At 57.3% G+C, this 24,621-nt stretch overlaps 1 protein-coding gene across 1 annotated transcript; it reads left to right on the forward strand.

Moving 5' to 3' along the window:
* Nucleotides 1-6,529: 6,529 nt before the first annotated feature.
* Nucleotides 6,530-15,911, forward strand: CLRN3 (clarin 3). The gene is made up of 3 exons (XM_059661717.1): nt 6,530-6,922; nt 12,458-12,637; nt 15,341-15,911. The coding sequence occupies exons 1-3, from the start codon at nt 6,694-6,696 to the stop codon at nt 15,619-15,621; spliced, it is 690 nt and encodes a 229-aa protein (XP_059517700.1). The 5' UTR covers nt 6,530-6,693; the 3' UTR covers nt 15,622-15,911.
* The last annotated feature ends 8,710 nt before the right edge of the window (nt 15,912-24,621 follow it).

Below are 24,621 nucleotides of genomic sequence, written 5' to 3' on the forward strand. Positions count from 1 at the left end.
TTTCCTTAAGGAAACCCCGAAAATGTTCATCACCCTTGAAGGGCTCAATAGACGTCAATGAAAATCGCTCAGACCAGACATGCTGTCTAGGAGGCCAAGCAAAACGGCAAAATTGGTTTGTAAGAAAGCCAATCGGAGTTGTTTTTAAACCGTACAAAGGAAACTCGCGATGGCTCTTCTGGTCTCAGGATGGACCAGAACGTTCTGTGTTTACCTTACTCCATTGTCCTTCCCCTGCCCCGTTTCCAAGCCACGCCCAGGTATGAACACTTACTAATCAATGAAGCCAAGGGAACGGGCCCTTTGCATAGCTTCCTGCATATCCCGGGAAGACAGAGAGCTGCTTGCCCCTCCTCATCCTCACGGCACCCTAACTCCTAGTTTCCCTTCTGGGATCACTTTTCATTGTGGATAATATGCGTGCGTTGTCCAGTGCTGAGGGCACCGTTTAATGAATAAAGGCAAGTGCAGACCCTATCAGGAGACTAAACATTTCCCTCTCCCCAGAGAGTTCCCCCATGTCCCTTCCCGGAGAGCCCCAGTGAATGGAACCATACGTGTGAGCGCTTTCACTTCTACTTTGCTTCCCACGTCAACATCTCCTTGACATTCGTGTTTCACTGCCTATATCGAGAGCTTAGGCAATGTGTCTTTTTTCTCTAGTTGTTTTTAAGGATTTTCTCCTTATCGTGGCTTTTTTATATACATGTGATTAAAATGTGGATCTGTGTGGTTTTCCTTGTGTCTGTCAAACTTGGGATTAGTTGTGCTTTTTTGCTTTATAAGTTTATACTTTTCATCAAATTTGGAAAATTTTTCAGATACTATTTCTTCAGAAAAGTTTTTCCACCTTTCTCCAGTGTCTGGGCCTCCAATTATATGTTCACTAGTAGCCCTGCGCACAAATCAGTGCGCCAGTAGCTCGCTGCCGCCCTCCTGTAGCTCTCCGCCCCCCCTTGTCCCCTCGCCGCCCCCTCATAGCTCGCTGCCCCACCCTCCTGCTGATCCGTGATCTGGTCGTTATCCACTCTGTCACTATGCTTCACAGCATAAAGACCATTTGCATATTACATCTTTATTACATAGGATGATATCACCGGCCATTGACCTGCAGGCCACTGAAGCTTTTTATTTTTTATTATTATTTTTTAATCCTCCCCTGAGGATATTCTTTCCATTAACTTTTAGAGAGAGTGGGAGAGTGAAAGGGAGGGAGAGAGAGACATTGATGTAAGAGAGACACATTGACTGATTGCCTCCCACACACATCCTGACCTGGGCAGGGGATTGAACCTGCAACCCAGGTATGTGCTCTTGACTGGGAATCGAACCTACGACCTTTCAGTACGCAGGCTGACGCTCTACCCACTGAGCTCACCGGCCAGGGTGGCCACTGAAGTTTTTCAAATGTTTAAACCTTTTTTTTCTGCTTCAGTTTTGATCATTGCCATTGCTATCCCTTTCCATTTACTGATGATTCCTTTTGCTAAGTTCACCTGGTGGAAATTCTCATCACAGAGAAGGAATTGTAACTGTGGTGATGCATGGCAACCGGGCTTCTTGCCGCGATCGCCTCCCAGGATGTACACGTGTCAGATCATTCCGCTGGACACCCGAAACTGACCGTCTCCGTCTCTTACGCCTGAAGTGTTAAAAACCACGGGTCGCTCAGAGAGGTGGACACTCCGGCAAAAGTATACGCCCCTCGCCTTCTTTGAGAAGCTGCAAGACCTTCGAGAGATTGAGGACGGAATGAACTGCCTGCGTGTCTTTCATTCTCACCGGGAGGTGCGGCCTGTCACCCCGAACGCTGTCACGTGTGGAATGACTTGCCCTTCACCCCACTTCGCCTCGGGCCTAGTTCCGCTGTGCTCTAGGAATTGGTGGGAAAGGGGTAACAGGATGTGATTGCAGCGGGAGATCCTGAAGAAACTTGGTAAACAGGATATAGGCAGCTATTTCTTTTATCAGTGATTAAAACAAGATAAAATCTAGTTTTTAAGGGTTTGGTTTCCGAAGGCAATGGGATGTTGAGAAAGGATCTGTGTATTAAAAATTGCCTCTTTCCTGGAAAATGTTGTCCTTCTTGAGGTAGCTTTCTATTAAAATGATCCCAATGTATATATAAACCACGTACGTTTTATAGCAAGAGCACACATACACGTGAGTTAATTAAAAAGAGTAAAACAAACTCTAGCATATCTCTAGAGCTCTCTGTGTGATGCGATAAATACTTGTGGTTTTTAAAAACAGCCCTCTGGTGTTTCACAGCCCACATGATAAACAGAAGGAGACATCAGCAGCCGCCAACTGTGGTAAAAAGAAAAAGGGAGACAGCTTGTCCCCCTGCGTTTTGGCGACACGGGGACATTGTCTCTCTTCGTATCAGCATCTTCCAAGGGAAGAGTCCCAAGCAGCAAGTCCGTGGAACAGGCGGGACAGGACGGTGGACAGTGGGTAGCACAAGGACGGCCATTTTTAATTTCATGTAGAAATTGCATCTTTATGATCATGTATTACACAAACACTAGGTACCTCATCTGAGGTTTTCATTACAACTAAGCTCCTGGAGAGAGTGTCACGGCCAGTTAATGCAGAACACATAATGAAGGACACAGAGGTGGTAATCACATAGGTAAACATTGCAACGATGGCACCCAATGACTGGGTCTCGGGACCTCCCAGGCAGAGCCACCTCCCAGCTCTGGCAGCCCCTGCACCCCAGGGGTAGGTTGTGCGGTCCCCTGCCTGTGAAGGTTCGCGCTGCCAGCTGCGTTCTGTCTGCAGTGGCCTCCTCACCACAGGCTCTGATGTCCCTTCCCGATGCCGCCCACACCCAGCCGTGGTGTGTGCCCCAGCCCGTCCTGCCTGCCGGCCGCTCCCAGAGGGGGCCCTGGCCTCCTTTGACTCCTAACCAAGGGGGGAGACCGTCCCCCGTGCCAGGCCCTGGAATAGTCCCACACCTGGATGGAGAGGGTTCTGGACTTGACGCGTAATCACAGACCTGCCTCCCCAGACTAAAAATGAATAAAAAAATAAATTTCAATGGCCAGCAATCCTCCCCCCAACTCAAGATCTAGGGATGTGCTACCGATTAGTTCCAGGCACGGATGGCCTTCTGTGAGCTCAGGACAGAACCATGAGGAGCACGACAGATGGAAAGAGCAAGAGGAGGCGACCTTGTTTCGGGGCCTGCACCAGGGAATGGGGCTTCTGTGATCCCAGACCTGTGTGAGCGGGACTTTGGTGTTTTAGATGTGGGTGTCTTGTCAAAGCTCTGTGCATCCTTCCCGCCTGGACGAACGATGACAAGGCAGCCAGCCCCAAACTGAAGTTTGGGGAGGATAAGGCACACGGAGCCTAGATACGGTAAGAAAGGGGAGTCACTCGCAATCAATGTATGAGAGCAGAGCAGTGGTTGGACAGAACCGCCCGCATGAAGCATAAGCAGGAAATGCCCAGGGAACTGTGTGGACATCGGGCAGGAGGGCAGAAGGACAGCAGCCCCTCTTGACGAGGGGAAACACTCGGTCAGCACAGAGGCCGTTTCCTCTGGTGTATGTTGCTGTGTAAGAACTGGGAAGCACCAGTGAGGGCAGAGATAGAGGGACCACAGCAGTGAGAGAGAGAATGGTGGATAGAGAGGCTAACGGTGACCCAACACAAGGACAACTGGTGCGCCTGGCGGTAAGATGTCAACGCATGGAGCCCACGACTCCGTAGTACGATACAGAAACAATTATTTGCAATGAGCTACCAAGTGTGCAGATTGAAAAGAACCTACGAATGAGAGAGGAAAAAGGTACAGAACAATCGATATGATTTGTCTCCAGATTAAATGACTACATTGCACAAATAAAGATTTAAAAAGACACTTCACCAAAGAAAGTATATGGATGGCAAAAGGCACTTAAAATGATGTTCAACATCATTAATGTAGTGAAATACAAATGGAAACCTTAGGGAGATCCGACTAAGCACTCATAAGGCCAAGTTTTAAGGGACTGGTCATGGCGCGTGTAGGAGAGGATTCGGAGCAGCTGGACCCGCCGCCCATTGTCCGGGGAGATGCACCTTGGCACGGCCCCGTTGGAAAACACGTTCTCAGTTTCTTCTGAATTGAAATACATTTACCATTTTTCCGGGAATTTCTTAAAAAATAATAATAATCATCAATATTTTATTGATTTCAGAGAGGAAGGGAGAGGGATAGAGAGATAGAAACATCAAGGAGGAGAGAGAATCACGGATTGGCTGCTTTCTGCACACCCCCTACTGGGGATTGAGGCTGCAACCTGGGCAATATGCCCTTGACTGAAGTCGAACCCAGGACCCTTCAGTCCACAGGCTGATGCTCTATCCACTGAGCCAAACTGGCCAGGGATGTCACAGCACTTTCTCTCCTACATCTTTACCCAGGAGCAAAGAAAGCATAAATCCAGCCCTGACCGGTGTGGCTCAGTGGATAGAGCGACGGCCTGTGGACTGAAGGGTCCCGGGTTCGATTCCAGTCAAGGGCATGTGCCTTGGTTGCGGGCACATCCCCAGGAGGGGGTGTGCAGGAGGCAGCTGGTCGATGTTTCTCTCTCATCGATGTTTCTAACTCTCTTTCCCTTTCCCTTCCTCTCTGTAAAAAATCAATAAAATATAAAAAAAAAGAAAGCATAAATCCACACAAAGACTTGGCCTCAGATGTTCATAACAACTCCATTCATGGTAGTTAATAACTTGAATCTACTCAAATATCCATCGGCTGCTGAGTGGATAAACAAATCTGGTGTATCCAGATGAATCTGAAAATAAGCCAGACACAGAAGATATGCCATTGCTATGAAGTTTGAGAAAAAGCAAAACTATAGTGACAGAGAAGCAGATCATAGAATTGTAACATCATGCAATATGACCTATAACACTGGCCACAATTTAAAATCATAATAGCCAGAATTTTTCAGCACTATAAAGAAGAGAACATTCTGCCGAAACCGGTTTGGCTCAGTGGATAGAGCGTCGGCTTGCGGACTGAAAGGTCCCAGGTTCGATTCCGGTCAAGGGCATGTACCTGGGTTGCGGGCACATCCCCAGTAGGAGATGTGCAGGAGGCAGCTGATCAATGTTTCTCTCTCATCGATGTTTCTAACTCTTTATCTCTCTCCCTTCCTCTCTGTAAAAAATCAATAAAATATATTTTAAAAAAAAAAGAAGAGAACATTCTTTAACATTGCTTGTGGGATTATGTCTTGGGAGCCAATTTACATTTGGTATCAAAAATACAAAACTGGACCATCAGTAGATGAATGGAGGAAAAAAAAAAAACTGGTAGATTTACACCATGGAATACTATGCAACTATAAAAAAGAAGGCTCTCTTACCCTGTGAGACAGCATGGAGGGACCTGGAGAGTATCATGCTGAGTGAAATAAGCCAGTCAGAGAAAGACAAGCATCACATGATCTCACTCATATGTGGAATCTAATGAACAAAATAAACGGACAAACAAAACAGATCCGGAGACATTGAAGCATGGAACAGACTGACATATTTCAGAGGGAAGGGGGTTGGGGGAGGAAGAGACTAACCAAAGAACTGAGATGCATATATATTACCTATGGATAGTGCAGTGAAGGCCTGGGGGTGTGTGGGAGCAGGGTAGAGGGGGTCAATGGGGGGGAAAGGGGACATCTGTAATACTTTCAACAACAAAGATAAATTTCAAAAAATGTTAAATCCAAAACTGTCTGCCTGAATCAGCCATTCTTTTCTAGGAATTCATCTCAAGGCTAGAATTAACAATCTCTATCTAAGCAAGTTTATGTGAGCAAAAAAATTTAATAATAGCGAAAATGTCCAAAACAGAACATTGTTAAGTGAATGATAGTGAATCCACAAAATTGAATAGTATTGAGTGATATAAAATGTTGCAAACATTTATAAAAGTGGCTTAACAATTGATTGCCCCCCCCCCAAAAAACACACACACAATAAAATTCAAGGAGTAAATATTTAATCAAAATCGACGAGAAGTAGACATAACTAATAAAAATAGAAACAATGCTATCACATACTTATTTTTAAAACTTACTCCCAGGCAAGGAAGAAATAAAAAAAAAAAATTGTCATCTCAAGATGTTAAAAGACAATTTACAAAAGACCACTCCGTGGTGCCTTCGGCAAAGGCGTACCCTCCTTGGAGTTCCCTTTTGGAACAACTAGTATTGCTCCAAAGTTAGCAACCAGCCAAGCAATTGGTGAGTGAGTTCAGACTCTATGTGGTTGGCTGCTAGAGTCAGCAAGCTTTGGGGGGCACTGATCCCCCACTCCCTCATTCTTTAGGAATCCCAGTCCTGTCCTGTCCTGGAAGCTGAGCTTCCTCCCAGGGCACCTGACCAGGAGTTACAGATTAATTGTGTGATGAGGAACCCCTGGGAAGATCATGCCCCCCCTGTTCTGGCTGGCTGGCTGTAACCATAGCAACCTCCCACTCCAGACCAAAGTTCAGCTCCTGCAGGTCTTTATGACCACGTTCATAGTCCAATGCTCATCGGTATAACCCTTCCTATGAAGAGTGAGCGCTTATATTTTACAACCAAGTATTCGACTCCATTTCTCAGTTCCGGACTCCAAATGATAAGGCCCACGGACATTCCGCAGAGATACAGCTGCCTTTCCCCCTAGAACCCCCGCCTCCCTGGGACGATGCCTACCGCCACGAAAACATTGACGTTCTTGTCGAGCTTTCTCACAAGCTTCGGGGCGTTCGTGGTCATCTGCGCTGTTCTGGGGACCCCTCAATGGGTCAGCAGCACCATCGCCGTCAGTGATAAGTACTCCAACGGCAGCATTGTCATCACCTACGGACTCTTTCGCGGGCAGAGCGCTCAAAAGCTGACTCATGGACTGGGGGACGCAGACAAGGATTTTGAAGGTAAATGAGGAACGAATTTGAATGGGGAGAGCGCGATTGAATTACCTGGGTAGGACTCGTGTCATCTAATATTTTAGTATCTGTTCACAGTTAATGTGTTTTTTTCTATTCATTCGACAAACATTTATTGGACATCTGGCCCACAGGTAACTTAATGGAACACAAAGACGCATACGGCCGAGGTTTTGCTCTTCAGAAGGTCTGGGTTGGGAAGGGAAGACGGACAGCCGACGAGCCACTGAGCTCTGACAATTCTTCCCCCTTAACATTTCTTGACTCTTTCCACTTCCTGCCATCCTCAGAGCTGCCGGGTTCACCACCCGCTCTTCCCTGTTTTCCTCCAACATATCTCCCTGTCGCCAGTCCTGCTGGCTTCCAATCCGTTCTTCGCGGTGTGCTTTCCGACACGCTAATCTAATCACTCCCTTTCCTAAACCCTGAATGATTCACTACTGTCCTCGGGATAAAGTCTACATTGTCACGGTGGCTGGGTCTGGCCTCGCCTCTCTCCTTTAACTTTGATATTTTTCATATCTGTTCATCCCCACGGCCACTGTATCATTATTTCCGCTTCCTCTGTTCTGGCTGTGCCTATCCGCGCCACGGTCTGAATCACGGCAGCGGAGGCGATGGATAGGCGAGCTCCTGAGTTTATTGACAAGTAAATGATTAAGGAAAGCTGTGTCGCGGCAAGACGGCCTCCATCAGCCAGCAGGGGCATAATTTTTAACCGCGTTGGCTGAGGGTTGGCAGCCTCTATCCAGAGCTTCATGAGCGGCTGTCCAAGCAAAAGAGGAAGTGGAAAACAAAACAGGGTGCATTCCTTATCCCTGTACTCAAGTTCATTTCTTGAACCACTTCGAGCTTGCATTTTTACCTCCAAAATACCCACTGTTGTTGGCCATGATATTACATTTCCATTAATTCTATTAACTCTGTATTTTATGAGAACGCCTCATCTGCTCTCTGATCTCTTAGGCCCGCCCTACGCCCTCTCAATGGGTGGGAAGTAAACACTCACTGAGAATGACAAGCCAGCTCCTGCTTTGACTCTGGAAGTGCGAATGCCCACCGTTCTGTTTTCTAAATGTGAGAGCAACACGTGTAACGTGCTTAGCACCTTGCGTGGGTTTCGCTTTGCACAGCGGCGCAGGCCGGTCCCCTGCAGGGGCCCTCGGGTGCTGTGGCCTCACTCCCTCTGATGCATGAACTGGGCGTCCTTTTCTACCATCTAGTCCAGTGGTTCTCAACCTTCTGGCCCTTTACAGTTCCTCATGTGGTGACCCAACCATAACATTATCTTCGTTGCTACTTCATCACTGTCATGTTGCTACTGTTATGAATCGTCATGTAAATATCTGATCTGCAGGATGGTCTTAGGCGGCCCCTGTGAAAGGGTCGTTCGATCGCCAAAGGGGTCACGACCCACAGGTTGAGAACCGCTGATAGTCCCTTCTACACGCATCCCGGCAGGAGTTGGGGCCTGGGCGCTCACGCCCGCTCCCAGCTCCAGTTTGTGAGTTTATTAATGAAATGCTTGTCTTAAACCGGAGCATCATGGCGGCAGTTCCAGGTTATCAATGTGTCCTTGGGTGTTCGCGGTGCCTCGCCTCGCCTCCCCCGCGGTTTCCGCAGGCTCCCGCCCCGGCCTCGCTGCTCAGGGAAAAGGAGGAATCGCAGTGCAGCTGCCAGAAACCCAGCCTTTCAAAGACTCGGCCACACGTTCGGGGACGGGAACAGCATTTCCAAAACCAGAGAGTGTGTAGGTTCCGAGTCTCCAGACTCACTGAGAAAGTTTAAAATAGGAAATAACACCCTGTGGCGTTTAACACTCCCACGGCGTCTGTGTGGAGCTGGTGGCTCCCATCTGCAACAAATGGCTTCCTGAGAGCCCGGCCCACTCACACGCTGGGCGGCTGGGAGGAGGGACAGGACAGGGCCAGAGCCTGGCTCTGCAGCCCTGTGTGCGATGGAGGCTCTGTGGTGTCCAGTGGCAGGACAGCGGGGTCAAGGTCAGCCCTGAAGGCGGCAGGACCACGTGGGCACCCCCTGCAACGTGGGAGCTCTAAGGAGCTGGGACGATGGAACTCTCCTTGCCTGGCTCTCTGCTTTGATGCTTTATTCCGCTGTATTCCCCGGAGAGCCACATTCCAACCTGAAGTCACCGTGGGCCCCTGGGGGCTGGAGGAAGTCAGCCACGCCCCCAGGTGCTGGAGGAGGTAAACCACGCCCCCAGGTGCTGGAGGCGGTGAACCCTTCCCCCAGGTGCTGGAGGAGATAAGCCACGCCCCCAGGTGCTGGAGGAGATAAGCCACGCCCCCAGGTGCTGGAGGAGATAAGCCACGCCCCCGCATGCGGGAGGGATAAGCCACACCCCCAGGTGCTGGAGGAGGAAAACCACGCCCCCCCAGCGAAGGGGCAGTCTTCCCCGCTGGTGATTTTAGCCCCCGTGAGACTCGTGCTTAGTTCTCCGGAGACGGTGGGAGAGGGGCTGTAAGTGGCCGGTATGTCGCGGTGTCCCGCTCTGCACCCGTGGGTGTGCCCTGGACGGCAGAACTCCCACGTCACAGCGACACATGCCGCTCTCCTGCTGGTGTGTGACCGCACGGGGCTTATTTCCATCGCTGGCCGCACAGGAAAACCTGCCTGCGGGACAGATTGCCTTTCCATCGGAGACGTGCACCGTGTCTGCGTGGCTGGGAGGAGGTCACACTGAGCACCTCCAAGGAGGGGAGAATATTGCAGAGCTCAGCTCCACGGCCCTAGGATGCAGCCCACTGTGCCGTGTGCGCTGTGGATTTTGACATGAAAGAGCCAAATGAAGTGACCATGGCTGATGTCAAAGCAACGAAGGAACTCGGTCAGCAATAGGTCAACTGGTGGGGAAGGGGGGGGGGGCGAGGCCTGTGTAAGCAAATGGCCTGAGCAGCTCTCACTGACCTGGAGCTCCACCTGTGTCACCCGGAGGCATCGGGCTGTCCAGCCCCCAGATGGACAGGGACAGGCCCTCCGTGCCCACGCGAGCACCTGCCCTGCCGGCTCCGGAGGTCTGGATACTTAACTTCAGCTCAAAGCACCCCCCAAGCAGCTGTGACGCCAGTGGGACCGAGAAGGACTGCGCACACTCCTGGCCTCGGTGGGCTCACCGTCTATTCTTTCTAGAGAAAGACTCGCATGCGTTAAATCCAACCTGCCAGGAACTGCAGGCACAGGTGTGTGGGTGACAGACGCAAGGGAGTCTCACCCCGACCTGGCAACCTGGCTCCCCTGCCCTCCGCCTCTTCTCCACCCACCCCCCGTTTGTCCTCAGGGAGCTCAAATTTGTGCTGTCAGCCCACGCCAAAAATAATCCGGGGAGAGGATCTGCTGCAAAAATCAACTAATTGCAGGGAGGACACGTGAGGTTTTCTCCACAATTTACAAAAAGCCCGTCTCACCCATCTGCCACCTGACCACACGGGGAAGTGGAGCGTAAGGGGGCAGAAAAGACACCACCCTACCCTTCTCCCCAAGAGAGCCCTGGGACCTTTCCCAGACGCTGGGGACACCAGCTGGGACAGCCCACGCCCTGGGAGCTGTGGACTTGCTGCGTCCCCCCCTCCAGGGTGCACGGTGGCCCACGGGTTGAGAAGCCGCCAGGTCCTGCTTCCGGTGACCAGGTGCGGGAGGAGGGGCAGAGGCGGTCCCCACCACCCACAAAGCCATGCCCCTCCTCGATTTCCCAGGACTTACAGGGCCAGGGGTAGAAGGGCCAGATGGCAAGTGGGTCTGAGGGTTAAGTCCCTGCCCGCACGGGGAGCCCGGATGTCCAGGCGACACATTTCTGCCCACGGCCCACCCCCCAGCTGCAGCGTGCTGGCCTCTCTCCCGGGGCTGCCCATATCCGGGCAATTAGTTCCAATCAGGAGGCGGTTCTCCTGATTTCAAAGCTTGGCCCCTAAAAGGAAGAGAGGGAACGCGATGTATGTGCTGATTCTGCAGGCAGAGAGCAGCTGTCAGGCTCTGCGGGGCATCATTTCATCTCGCGGACTTTCTCTGGGTCCCCAGCTCGCATTGTCTGCGTTCCGAGTCAGGCCTGGAGGGGAGCGGGAGCTGCCACACCGGTGAGGCAGGGAATTCAGTGGTTCTCAACCTTCTGGCCCTTTAAATACAGTTCCTCATGCTGTGACCCAACCATAAAATTATTTTCGTTGCTACTTCATAACTGTCATGTTGCTACTGTTATGAATCGTCATGGAAATATCTGATATGCAGGATGGTCTCAGGCGACCCCTGTGAAAGGGGCGTTCGACCGCCAAAGGGGTCGCGACCCACAGGTTGAGAACCGCTGGGCTAAAGTGTAATTGTAAAATGTGGCCGTTAAATGAAGACGAGTTGCCACGTTAACACACGGGAGAGCGAGTCATCAGGCGCCAAGACGACTCCCTTTGGAAAAGTCAGTGTTTGGGTCTCACCGACAGTCAGACGCAGAGCTCGCCCGATGGTCGCTTTCTAATTTACTCGGAAAACGTGGCAGAGAGCAGAGCGACGCTCCAGGCGCCTGGGACTCAGGGCTTTGCCATCCGGAAGCCCCTGTTTTCCAGTTCAGTGTCCAGTGGCCTCCTCCTGGCTGGGGAGCCTTCCTGTGGCCCCGCACACTCTGGTGCCGAGGGAAGCTGGGCGAGCGTGGACCGGAAGCAGCCTGAGGCCCCTCGGCACCAGCCTGCCCTCTGAACACAGGCGTCTGAGGCCACCGGTCCCCACGGCCTGGCGTCCCTGCCACTAAGTTTCCAAACAGGTGTGTGCCCACGTGGAGCAGTAGGGGTCCCCCCACGGCTGCAGGTCCTGGGTGAGCGGGGACGCCAGAGGCTCAGCCTGAGGTCCCACCCAGTCCCAGCCAGGCGCCCCCCCAGAGGGCAGACAGCCCCCCCAGAGGGCAGGCGGCCCCCCAGAGGGCAGGCAGCTCCCCCCCAGAGGGCAGGCGGCCCCCCGAGAGGGCAGACAGCCTCCCAGAGGGCAGGTGGCCCCCCCAGAGGGCAGGTGGCCCCCCCAGAGGGCAGGCAGCCCCCCTCCCAGAGGGCAGGCAGCTCCTGGCACCCCACCCATCCCCACCTGGGCACCAGGTGGTGACAAGCAGGCTACATTTGTAGTTTAACCAATGATACCTAACAAGGAGGCTGTGCAGAGAGTTTACTGGCCATGGCTCGGGTTTCGGGGTGACCCGCCCTGTATGCGCCTCCACGTGGAAGCCGAGTGGCGAGGGCCGGAGGCTGGAGCTACCAGGGAAGGTTGGCCCCCCTGCAGCAGCCTACTAAGGGGGCACCTGCTCTCCTGGGGGCTTTAAAGTTGGGGTGGATCCCTAACCCGAAGCACTGTGGCTCCACCCTGCACCCTGAGGTTCAAAGATCGGCCTGGAGAGGAATCGTGGGGATCCCCGGGTCCCATTCGTCCTGTCGGGCAGGTCCCCGAGACGCGCCCGACCGGCTCTGATCCCGCTCCTGCCCGCAGAGCTCGCAGGAATGCCTTCTCGCCTCGTACTTACCAACGTTATCTTAGTTTTAGCGGTACTGGGCGATTCGGCCCCGAAGACGCTGCATTCGGTGGTCATAGTGTCCCTGGTCATCAGCTTGACCACGTCGCTGCTGAGCGCCGGCTTCACCTTCTACAACAGCGTCAGCAACCCCTACCAGACGTTCCTGGGGCCCCTGGGGGTGTACATCTGGAGCGGGCTCAGCGGTGAGTACGCCCGGCACGTGATCTGCTCCCAGGCACCCCCTCCCCAGCCTCTGCTCCTCCCAGTCAGCCATGCCAATGAGGGGGCTGCTGGGGCGGAGGGGCGAGGGGCAGGGGGCGGGGGTTTATTTTGGCATATTTGCAGCATTTATCCAGCATCCCTGGAAACAAGAGTGTGTATTAAATGCTTTGGTGAGAGGCAAGGAGAGGGGTGAGGAGGGCGTGTTAGGTGTGAAAACGCATGGCATGCGCCAGGCTTTGCTTTTGAGCACCTGATGGGAGGGGTTAAACAAGCCACACAGGTCAGTACACACCCACCGGGCCCCTGCGATGGGGTTACCCCCAAATCGGGCTCCATGTGCTGTACAGAAGCGCACACATGCACACATGCATGCACACTGCCCCCACATGGGAACACACAAGCATACGTGCACACATGCGTACTTAGTACTTCTCGTCTCTGTATCACAACAGTCAGCTGGGCTGAAACCATGGCTCGTGCATGACTGTGCCAACGCCCTTCCCGTGGGCGGCCGGGAGGGAGCGGGCGTTGCTGGGTGGTTTGCTTTGCTCGCTGGGCAGGGTGTGGTGGGCTGCTGGCTGCATGGGGAGGGATCCCAGCTTGAGTCACAGGAGGTTTGCCTCTCCCTGTGGCTTCCAGGGCTCTGAGGCCACCGCCTCTGTCCGGAGGTGTGGCCCAGCGGGTGCCTCTGTGCCCCAGCAGGCAGCCAGCTCTCTCCTGCTCCCTCCCTCTCCCACTCGGCAGCTGGGTCTTGAGAGAGGATGGGGAGCCGGTCCTGCTAACACGGAAGCCGCAGGGGCGCATCTGATGCAGGCCAGACCCTCTCCAGCACAGGCAGGTCCTCGGGGGCAGGTGCCAGGAGACCTTGGGAGAGGTGCCCTGGCCCTTTCCTTCCGTTCTGTGAGTTTTCCTGCTGCCCACGCTCACAGTGGGGCTCACATAGCCTCACCCAAGGGCCAGGGTCCCAGGCTATTTCTGTGATAACCCTTGACCTCGGTCCACCAACCAAAGGCAGCACTCACGGGCAGGGTGAGAACAGATTATTCTAGTTCTTGCTCATGTCACTGTGGAGTCCAGGGAAGCAGGGGCCTCAGGCTCAGCTGGGCCAGGGCACAGCCCACACCACCGAACGCTGCTTCCCTCCCGTGTGGCGCCTCCAGATGTGCCAGCCCAGCATCCCCTCCCTCACTAAGCAGCCCCTGGTCCTCTTGAAGGCACCAATGTTGCCAGTCATTCTTGGCTCATCACCCATGGGAACAACCCCAGGAGAAAGCCTCCTTTTCCCCAGATCTGACTCTCACCGGGATAGCCCTCTCCCTCCCCTGGAGCCACCTCCTCGGTCTGCCCATCCCCTGGCTAGGGACGCCTGTGCACCCAGGAGCTGGGCTGGGTGGGCTCTGAGTGGCCTGTCAGGTGGTGGAGGCAGAGAGAGGGCCTGATGGCAGTCCACAGCCTCAGGGCTCAGAGCCCAGCCCTGTCTCAGCGAGAGGGCGCCCTGCTCCCCACCGGCTGGCTGTTCCTCCAGGGCTGAGGCTGAGCGGACTTGGCCAGCAGGAGAGGCCCGATGCTTGATGCGTTTGTGGAGGAAAACAAGGAGGAAGGGGCCTGCGGACTCCCTCTCCCCCACCTACTCCTCCCAACAAAGAAGTGTTTGACAGAGAATTCCTGCCGCATTCCTCTCCCTGCTCGGGGCCAGCTCTGACACACAGGGGCCGCTGGGTGGGTGCAAAACAATGGGAGACATTGATGTGTCGGGAGGAGGTTGTTCGGAGCAGCCTGAGGCCGGGACCACCTCTGGCTCCATCCGCCTCCTCTGAGCTCCCACAGCCCAGATCCCAGCGCTCGGAGAAGCTGGACTTTCTGCCGAGGGAGCCCCAGGGACCCCAAGTTCCTTCGTGTGGACTTCCAGGGTGGGAGCTCGGGGGCATCTCAGGTACCCACCTCCGCCCAGGAGGGGTTTGCACACAGAGATGCTCTCCCACGCTGTGGCCGGAGGGCAGCGGGCACCTGCTGCAGGGAACGGGGGAAGGGGCTGGGTTTGCACAAACGGGGAGGAAGAGGATAGGGTTTCTCCCAGTTTGTGAAAGAATAGAGAGGACTCTGTTTCCAGGACAAATATAGCAGAATCACCCCCCACCCCACCCAGCACCTGTGCCTGCCCTCTGACCCCAGCCTGCCCTTTGTACCACGCAGGGCCTGTGCCCTCTGACCCCAGCCTGCCCTTTGTACCACGCAGGGCCTGTGCCCTCTGACCCCCGCCTGCCTTTTGCACCACGCGGCCTGGCGTGGCCCCATCCTGGCCAGAACCGGCTGCTCCAACACATTTGTTCCTCCACCAGGGACCCAAGAGCAGGAGGGAGCATGGTGGCAGGTCGCAGGCAGGTCGCAGGTCGCGGCGGGACAGGGCAGGAGGACAGGGAGCCAGCGCCCAGAGCCGTCTGTCCCAGGACGCGGGAGGCACAGGCAGCGGCAGGCTCTCCTCCCCGAGGGCGACCCCTCCTGCTTCCAAGCCGAGCCGGGGCACCACGTCAGAAACATGACTTACCCTCGGCCCCCGCTGCCCGCACAGACCTGGGAGTTTCGTGCCCAGAATCCAGCTGCGCTGCCGCAGAGCACACGCCCCGACGGGAAGCGTGCGGTGCCGGGCGCGCGGCCGGCTCATTTCCGGTCCTCCTCTCCTCCAGGCTCCTTCGCCTTCCTGGCCTTGGTGCTGTTCGTGGGGAACGTGCAAGCCAATCGCCTGTCGGAAGTGCTGGTCCAGGCGCTCTACTCACGCTACTCGCCGGCCACCCACCGTGGGACGGCGCACAGCTACGGCAGCTCCTTCTGGCTGCTGCTGCTCGTCCTCCTCCTCAGCGTGGGCACCGCCGTCATCGTCGTTTTCTTCCAGAGGGCGCGGCGCCGGCGCCGGCAGGAGCAGAGGAAGCCGGTGGAGCAGGCCCCGCGGGACGGCATCCTCTTCTGAGCGCCTCCTCGGACGGTCGCTGGGTCGGGCTGCGGGCCGCTCCCCCAGCAGCGGCCGTGAGCCGGCCTGGACAGCCGCATGGCCACGGGCCGCCCTGGCTGACACTGTGTCTCTCAGACACCCCGTTCTTCACACGCGATGGCCCCTCTCCACGAGGGCGGGGAGGTGGACGGGGAAGCTCTCCGGTCCGCGTGGTGGTCAGAGCGGCGGGACGATCGCGAGGCTGTGGGCTGTCCGGCCCGTCTCGCCGTCTGCGGTAATAAAGGTGTGTGTACCCCTTTCCTCTGAGGGGCTCAGAGCGCGTCAGCACCTGCGATCACGTTCTGGGCGGGAGCGGCCAGGCGCTTTAATTCCACTCACGAAGGAGGACCTCCACGGACAGAGGGACACGGACTCGCCTTTCCAGACCACACGCTGGGAGGAGATCTGGGGGCGAATGACCTGGCCCCTGGGTCCTGCCATGACAGACTCAATGGGAGGTATAAGATACCCATGTTGGGGTTCCAAGGTGGGTGTTTGTAGGGAAGAAATTAGAAAGTGAAAAGATCGAGGAAAGAGAGAATCTTTACCCTACAGCCTAAAGGAGGCTCAATATAAATATCCTATGTAATAAAAGGCTAATATGCAAATCAGCCTAACAGAACGACTGGTCACGATGACATGCACTTACCAGCAGGGCGCAGACACTCAATGCAGGAGCTACCCACTGGTGGTCAGTGTGCTCCCCAACTCAGCCAGAAGCCCTGAGTCGGGCTCACAGCTGGCTCTGTGTGGAGCAGGCCTAAGCCAGCAGGTGGACATCCCCTGTAGGGTCCCGGACTGTGAGAGGGTGCAGGCCAGGCTGAGGCCTGCCCCCCCCCAACCAGTGCATGAATGTTGTGCACCAGGGCCTCTAGTCTATACTAATAAAAGGGTAAGATGCTAATTAGACCGGACATCTTCCAGGACATCCTTCTGGGACGTCCTTCCAGACAAAGCCACGGTGGCGGGGGCCAAGGCAGAGGCGGTTAGGGACGATCAGGCCAGCAGGGGAGAGCAGTTAGGGGTGTCAGGCAGGCAGAGTGGTTAGGGGCAATCAGGCAGGTAGGCAGGTGAGTGGTTAGGAGCCAGTGGTCCTGGATTATGAGAGGGATGTCTGACTGCCGGTTTAGACCTGATCCCACAGGGGATCGGACATCCTGCAGGATCAGGCCTAAACCGGTAGTCAGACATTCCCCGAGGGGTCCCGGATTGGAGAGGGTGCAGGTTGGGCTGAGAGACCCCCCGCCTGCACGAATTTCATGCACTGGGCCTCCAATATATATATATTAATTGCAGAGAGGAAGGAAGAGGGAGAGAGAGATAGGAACATCAATGATGAGAATCATTGATTGGCTGCCTCCTGCACACCCCCTATTGGGGATCGAGCCCACAACCCAGGCATGTACCTTTGACCAGGAATCGAACCTGGGACCCTGCAGTCCCCAGGCCAACCCTCTATCCACTGAGCCACACCAACCAGGGTGGCTCAATATATTTTTTAGTTTAAGAGGATGGTGGTAAATTCAGCCAAAATAGACCCTCATCAGCCAACTCTCTGTTTAGTTACCGTGGTGTCCATGCAGACGGGAGTGTCTCGCCGTCCCCGGCCTCCTGACAGCCAGAGGTGGAGGACAGGTTAAAGCAGCGCCTTGTGCCTGGCCGGCGCCCCCGGGTCAGCAGCCGACCCTGCCCTCAGGGCCCTGAGCATGGACCCTGACCAGGTGTGTCCCAGCTCCCGGCCTCCATCCCTGTGAGGGTGAAGGTGAGAGGGCCCGCCCTCGGCTGCTGCAGGTCACGTTAAGGCTTTAGCTTTGGGGACGAGCAACAAGCCAACCATGTACGCCCGGAGGTCCCACACCTGCCGGCACCCAGGGCTGGCCAGGGCAGAGCAGGGCCCCGGCGCAGGCTCCTTCTTACCGACGCTTGACTCGGTTCCACAAACTTGTGTTTGCGTCAGGCTGATGGCACGGGCGGGGGTGGGGCCCAGGGACCAAAGGACCGGAGGTCCCTGCGCCTTGAGCCCTGATATGCCAGCAAGGGTGGCCTTCCTGGCATGTCCCTCCTGCCTTGGGCCCTTTCCCTGCATCTGTGGGTCTCAGATAAAGCCACAGCCCGAGCTGGAGAGGGTGGGCCTCCCCCCAACCCCGCCCGGGACCCTCCACACCCCAGAGGAGGCAGGAGGTGCCCAGGCCACGGAACGTCCTGCTCCTGACACAGAACGTGAGGCCAGGTCACCCACGGCGCCCAGGCCACCGGCCTATGAGCGCTGCGCTCGGGGAGGGAGTGGCGAGGTCTGTGGGGAGTCTGTGCCACTCTCAGGCCCCGGGCAGGATGGCGCCGAGGCAGAAGCCCACGCAGAGGCTGTTCCCAGGCCTCACGCGCTTCCCGCTGTGCGTCCTCACGCCGCCCGGCCCAGAGGCTCGGAAAATACCGACGGCACCGGTGAGGGTTTCAGACGGCGTCCTTGTTTTCCAAACCTTGTGTTTGAGACCCCGTCAGACCATGGGGGTTCCAACAACTTGAACTGGTTAGTCAAGAGGAAAAATTTAGGTAGAAATAGATTGTAATTTATGACTATGGGTTTCAAACAGGTTCTTTCAAAAAATATTTATATTGATGTCAGGGAGGAAGGGAGAGGGAGAGAAACATCCATGATGAGAGAGAATCACGGATTGGCTGCCTCCCGCACGCCCCCCCCGGGAAACCGAGCCACAACCCAGGCCTGTGCCCTGACTGGGAATCGAACCCTGACTTCCTGGTTCATAGGTCGATGCTCAACCCCTGAGTCACACTGGCTGGGCAACAACAAATTCTTTTAAGTTGTTAATTTATTTTTAAATTACAGCTGACAGACAGTATTATGTTAGTGTCAGGTGCACAGCCGTGACTCAGCATTTACACACCCTACAAAGCGACCCCACCTGTCCCGTGCACCTACTCCCGTGCCATGGCGTCTATCCCGTGACGCACTTTATAACCGGACCTTCGTCCTTGGAGTCCTCCCCCGCCCCTCCTCCCTCCCTCCTCCCCCGTCCCTCCTCCCCCCTCCCCTCCCTCTCCCTCCTCCCCCCCCCCCCTCCCGCCCCGGCAATCTTCAATGTGTTCTCTGTGTCCAAGAGTCTGTTTCTGTTTCGTTTTAACAAACTACCTTAAACACAAAGCCGGGCCCGCCCCCCCCCCCCCCCCCCGCCTCCAGTCCTTGCCAAGAGGGGCAGGTTTTAATGTTCAGCCTCGACCCTCCGTGGAACGCTCTGCCTGGCTGGCTATCTGGACGTGTGGCCACTTTAACAGAATGTCCCCCCGTAAGTCACGCACGGGGACCGTGTCTGCTTCTCTCATGCAGCCCTGGATGCTCCACGGGTGAGCTTGCACCCGATCTGGGGCAGAAGCAAGCACCGGCTTATAACTGACTCCGTTTAACGGGTGAGTGATGGGCGCGTGGCGTGGCTGCGGGCGTGTCTATCCGGCGGCAAGGGCAGGCGGAGACCAGATTCCACTGGTGTCTCAGGGAGGCACGTGGCCGGGCCGGCGATCGCACAGGGCAGCCTGCGTGCACATAAAGCGCTGAGCAAAGTCTCAGGCGCACACACATCCAAGCCCTGGACTTTGGGCTCCGCGGGGCACCCCCCGGGCACGTGGCATTTGGGGTTCACTGGGTTTGCCGGATTCTTGAAGTGTTTGGTCGTGTAAACATTTGGCCGTGTCCACCAGACCCTGCACGCTGCCGGCTGTCTTTCTGGACTGGAGGCGGCAGCGCGTCTGGAAGGCCCAGCGCATCCCGCAGGGATCCCGTGTGCAATGGCGGGCAGGCCGGGAGGGCGAAAGGCACGTGCTCATCTGGCAAGGGACCCGGGTGGCAGCAGATGGGCCGTGATCCAGCATTTTCCAGCACCAGTCTGTTTCAGACGCGGTGGGAGCCGGGAACACAGCTCTGGGTGTGACAGACACAGGGATACGGGCAGCTGGGCAGACAGACGTCCAGCCCACCACAATGGGAACAGAACGACTGGGTGCAGTGGGGCACCCAAAGGAGACCCTGCGGTCCACAGGCCGACCATGTAACCACTGAGACAAACCACCAGGGCCACCGCTTTTCTCATCTGTGAGCCGCAGGGGATGCCCTAGACCAGGGTCAGCAGCTCCGTCCTGTGGGCCCAGTCCCGCGGGCACCGCTTTCATGGGCAGCTCTGCTGGCACACAGCCGTGCCCGTGCCGGCACTCCCTCTAGGCTGCTGCTGAGTGACCTGGCAGAGCCCAGCGGTGGCAGCCGGTGGCCGGCACCTTGCTCTCTGGCTCTGGAGCCTCGGTGGGAGCAGCGCTGCCGCCTAGCGGGCGGTTTGGAAATTGTGCTCCTGGTGAGTCACTGAAGGAATCATTTTATCTTCCATCCGTTCCCTGTAGTTCTGGCGGCTCTGCTGGGTGTTAGGGACGCCATCCCATTCACCTTTCGGAGTTTTGGGGGCGCAAGCAGGTTAGGCCTCTACGGACTTTGTTGGGGGGGAATTCCGAGGGGGCGGGGACCAGTCCTTTAGGGAACCTGCGCCGCCCAGGCCTGCGCAGCAGCATTAACGGGCCGCCACTAGAGGGCGGTATAAGCTCGTGGATCAGTGTCAGACGGGGACCAGCCCAGAGGTGAGACCTGGGGGCAGACTGCCTCCTCCAAGCGCGGGTTCCCCAGCGTTTCTGGAAGCTCCTGAGCTCAGAGATGCTCCTTCAAATAGGGCCCCGCTCCCCCCCCTCCTGTGGGGCCGCGATGGCGTGACCTTTGGGTACATAGTTTCAGGAGGTGCACCGTGAGGTCTGCCCATTCGGCCGCACGGCCTTCCCCGGCTCCTGGGACATTCGGGGTCCCTCCCCTGCCTACTGGCCAGCCCTCCCCTTGGATGGGCCCCGTCCTGAGCCTGCAGGCCCCTCCCGGCCATCCTCCCTCCCAGGGGCAGCTCCCTCCAGGCCACGTGCCCTGCCTGCCCTTTCCCTGTCCGGTCCCATCTTCTCCGGACTCAGGAAGAGAAGGGAGGAGCAGGGGTCCCCCCTCCCCGCGCCTCTCCTCTGTGGCCGGGCCTGTGGACTCAGCTTCCTCCGTGCCTCCTGCTCACTCCTGGAGTCCCCGCCAGGGCAAAGCCTTGCCACCTCTCAGTCCTCTGCAAACTCCCAGCTCGAAGGGAGACGGAGAGGCCCCAAGGGGGGTCCAGCGGGAGGAGCCTTGGAAAGAGAAGCGGCCCTTCGCACCCCAGACCCACCCCAACCTCTCCGACCTGACTCCTCTTCCCTCCCCTCCCCTCAACCCCCATTCCCCCCAGTCCCGCGACTGGCTCCTCACCTCACCATTACGCTTCCTCCAGGCCCGTCATCGGGGGAAGGTCTCAGAGCAGCCTCCCGGCCTCCCCTCTGCCTCCTCCACTGGCTGCTTCCTGTGTGACACCAGCTGCCTTCACTCTGTCCTCGCTTCATCACGTGCGGGCACTCTCAGCCGGCCACACCTGGCTGCACACCTGGCCTTAGCACCAGCCTCAGACCTGCTCCTTCTGGGCCCTGAGGGTCCTACAGCCCGAGCGTCCCCAGCAGGGGGCGCAGGCTGGCCCTCCACCCCTCTGCTGCTCCCTCCAGCTCCCCAATTCACCTCTAGTTGTAGCGCACAGGGTGTCCCAGGGGCCCCTGGAGGCGGTGCCCACCCCTCAGTCTTTCCCATGAGCCTGGTTCGTCTCCTGGCTGGGCCTGCCCACCACCCAGCCCCCCAAACCTCGGGCTTTCTGGGACCCACCGTCTACACCCCCACAGCCCAGCCCAGCCGGCGAGTCCCCCTCTCCTGGCTGAGTCACACGGTGCCTTGTGGACAGACAGTAACGGGGGGCCACCCCAAATCACTAGTGGGCTGTAGGCCCCGCTCAGAATTAACTCGAACACAGCGCCTGTTCTGGGGCCTGCGGGTGGGCTCAGAGTCACTTTAAAAAAAATGTGTTTATTGATGTCAGAGAGGAAGGGAGAGGGAGAGAGAGAAACATCCGTGATGAGAGAGAATCACGGATCGGCTGCCTCCTGCACGCCCCCCACTGGGGACAGAGCCCACCACCCCAAGCATGTACCCTGGCCGGGAATCGAACCCCGACCTCCAGGTTCATGGGTCGGCGCTCAGCCACTGAGCCACGCCGGCCGGGCTCTCCATCACTTTGGAATGTCCACACGGTGTCTCTCAGACAATGATTTTTAGAACAACTTTCCCTCTGTCCTCAGACATGGCAGCCACAGGGGACCCGAGGGCCTGCCCCCCGAGACCCCCCTCCGGCCCGCAGAGCCTGCGCGTCCCTGCGCGGTGGCCACCGCTCGCCGTGGCTGTGCCCGGCCTCCCTGCGTGAGTCCACGTCTGTCCACGTCTCTCTCCACACAGAGCCCCCTGCCCAGGGCTCTGCCCGAGACACGGGCTCCGGCCGTGGACACCGAGGGGTAAGTTGATTGTTTCCTGGGCTCTGGAGAGAAGAACAGCAACCTGCCCACGCGCGCTGCTTTCTCATGTATTTTTATAACGAGTTTTCTCGGGGCCTTGTTTCGCGGGCTCCGCAGCCGGAGTCCTGGCCCCTCTGGAGGAGGAGGGAGTGGAGGCCACGTGATAATTAATCCGAGTCTTTAAAGACAGCGATCATGCCCTTGACTGAGTCTGTGCGGACGGGCTGAATCCCAGACAATCTACATAGGGAAGCATGGCCCCGGCCAGGTGGCCGGGTTGCCAGATGGTTAGAGCATCGTCCCGTCCACCCAAAGATTGTGGGTTCAATCCCTGGCCGGGCACTTTTGGGAGGTAACTGGTCGGTGTTTCTCTCTCTCCAACTAATAAACGCCAAGGAAAAAGCGATCAGGTGGGGCCTTAATCCTTCCTGCAGGCTGTGTGCCTCTGAGCAAACCACTTCCTCCCTGGGCTGGGGGGTGGGGTGGGTGTCCCGCAGCCCTTCCCACCCTCTCCCCTTTGATGGGATTAGGAGGTGCAGGGGGTTGTCGGGGGCAGGGGGCGTGGGAAGGATTCATTTCCCCTAACGGGCTCTGACCTCTGAACTCTGGCCAGTCAACTCTGAAACCCCATGGCCTGAGGGACAAACATTTCTTCTTGGAAAATAATTTCTCACAGCTGCCTTTTCAGTTCTGGGGTGAAGCTACCAGTGAGCAGGGCCCAGCTCACGCAGCCCCAAGTGGGCAGCGACTGGGAGGCACCAGCAGCCCCAGGAACCTCCCAGGCCAGGCATCTGCGCTCGGCCCGCCCCCCCCGCCCCCCCCCCCCCACCACACACACACCCAGATTGCACTGCAGAGACGGGTCTGAAACCGCCCAGATCAGTTCCCACCGGGCACTGAGACCACAGGTGAGTGACAGGCGATAGGGATCGCTCCCTGTTTACCTGTAAACACCCCCAGGGACCCCTGGCCCTAATCCCTTCCTCCCTGCCCCCTCCAAGCAGAAGATAACAGGATTAAAGGGCCAGGGCAGGGAGGGGGCTTGTCCTTTCCTGAGGGAGGCCGGGGTGCCTGCCCCCCCCCCCGCCCCCACACACACACAGGGACTTGATTTCCCTCTGTCCGCTCCTCTGCGCCAGCCCGGGAGGGTGCGGGGGCCCGGCTGGGAGGAAGGAGCTGAGCACACAGACTGTGAGATGTCAGAGAACAGCAGAGACATGGCCAGTCCCGGGCGGAGCTGTGGCCCCAGGCGTCGGTGGACTGGAGAGATGGGCAGCAGCCGGAACAAGGATGGAGAGAGCGGGATGGAGGGGTGAATCCCAGGAGGAGAGGCCCCGTGTGTCTCTGCACCCCACCTCCCTGCTCTCCGCTGGGCCCACAGCCATGGGTCTACGCCGGCCTCGCCACCCCAGGGTCCAGTCCGAACCTGCCTTCAGCTCCGTGCCCTCTCTCCTCCCGTCCGAGGCCCAGTCCCGGGGTGGGCTGAATCCCCAAACCCAGACATGTGGCCCTGGCCGCAGGGGGGGTGGGGGGGGGGTGGGGGGGGTGGGGACGCACACAGCTCACACCACACTTTCCAGGAAATTCTCGCTGCAGGGGGCGCCCCATCAGCTCAAGCCCGGGGTCCCCCAAATCCACCCAGAGCGGCCAGGAGCTGCCTCTGAGGAACACACTCACCCCAGCTGCGCACGCTCGGGGCTGGGGAGCCACTGGATTGCTCCCGGGACAGTGCTCCCCCCCACCCCCCCACCCCCCCCCCCCGGCCCGCTGAGCCCTGAGCCGGGGAAGGGCCCCTGCCCTTGGGGCCCCACTGGGGGCGTGATTTGGCGTGATTTGCGGAGCCTCCGTTCCCGGCTCGCGGAGGCATTCCCAGCCTGCAGACCTGAGGCGATTGAAGTTCTCCCAACTTTCCCAAGGGAAATGGTGAGATTTTGTGATTTTTAAAACGTCTGTCACTTCAGTAAGGAAACCGCACTGCTTGCATCTTTGAAAGCAAAGATGGGGCTTCCGGCGCCCGTGAGGGAGGGCAGCCCCAGGGAAGAGGCGGCCGCTCCCTCTGCACAGACACGGCGGGCGCCTCCCGGGACCACAGCTGGGCCCAGTCCCCGAGCAGCCGGGAGTCGCCTGGGACAGCCCCTCGGTGAGTGAGAAGACGTGGGCGCCGGCACAAGGCCTTCCAGTCTGCGCATCTCGTCCGTCCTTTGCCGTTTGTATCAACACCAAGACGAGTGTGGACGCCAATCACACGAACACAGAACGGGCCCGAGTCCTGCTTTCATCGCAGCTGAGGGCGGAGGAACTGCACCCTCACACACCTGCCTCCCGTGTGCGTGTGTGCGTGCGTGCGTGCGTGTGTGTGCACGTGGGTGCGTGTGTGTGCGTGTGCACGCACGTGTGAAATGACCACGCGATACCAGAGAGCCCTCTAGGGTAGACGCCAAGCCGTCCGGTACTTCTCCTGGGACGTGGCTCTCGGCGCAGGGCCTCCTCTGTCCTGTTTGGCGGAGGGACAGGTGGCTGGCGGCCTCTCTGGGGGGA

The sequence above is a fragment of the Myotis daubentonii genome, chromosome 13 (assembly GCF_963259705.1).
Source record: "Myotis daubentonii chromosome 13, mMyoDau2.1, whole genome shotgun sequence".
Taxonomy (NCBI): Eukaryota; Metazoa; Chordata; class Mammalia; order Chiroptera; family Vespertilionidae; genus Myotis; species Myotis daubentonii.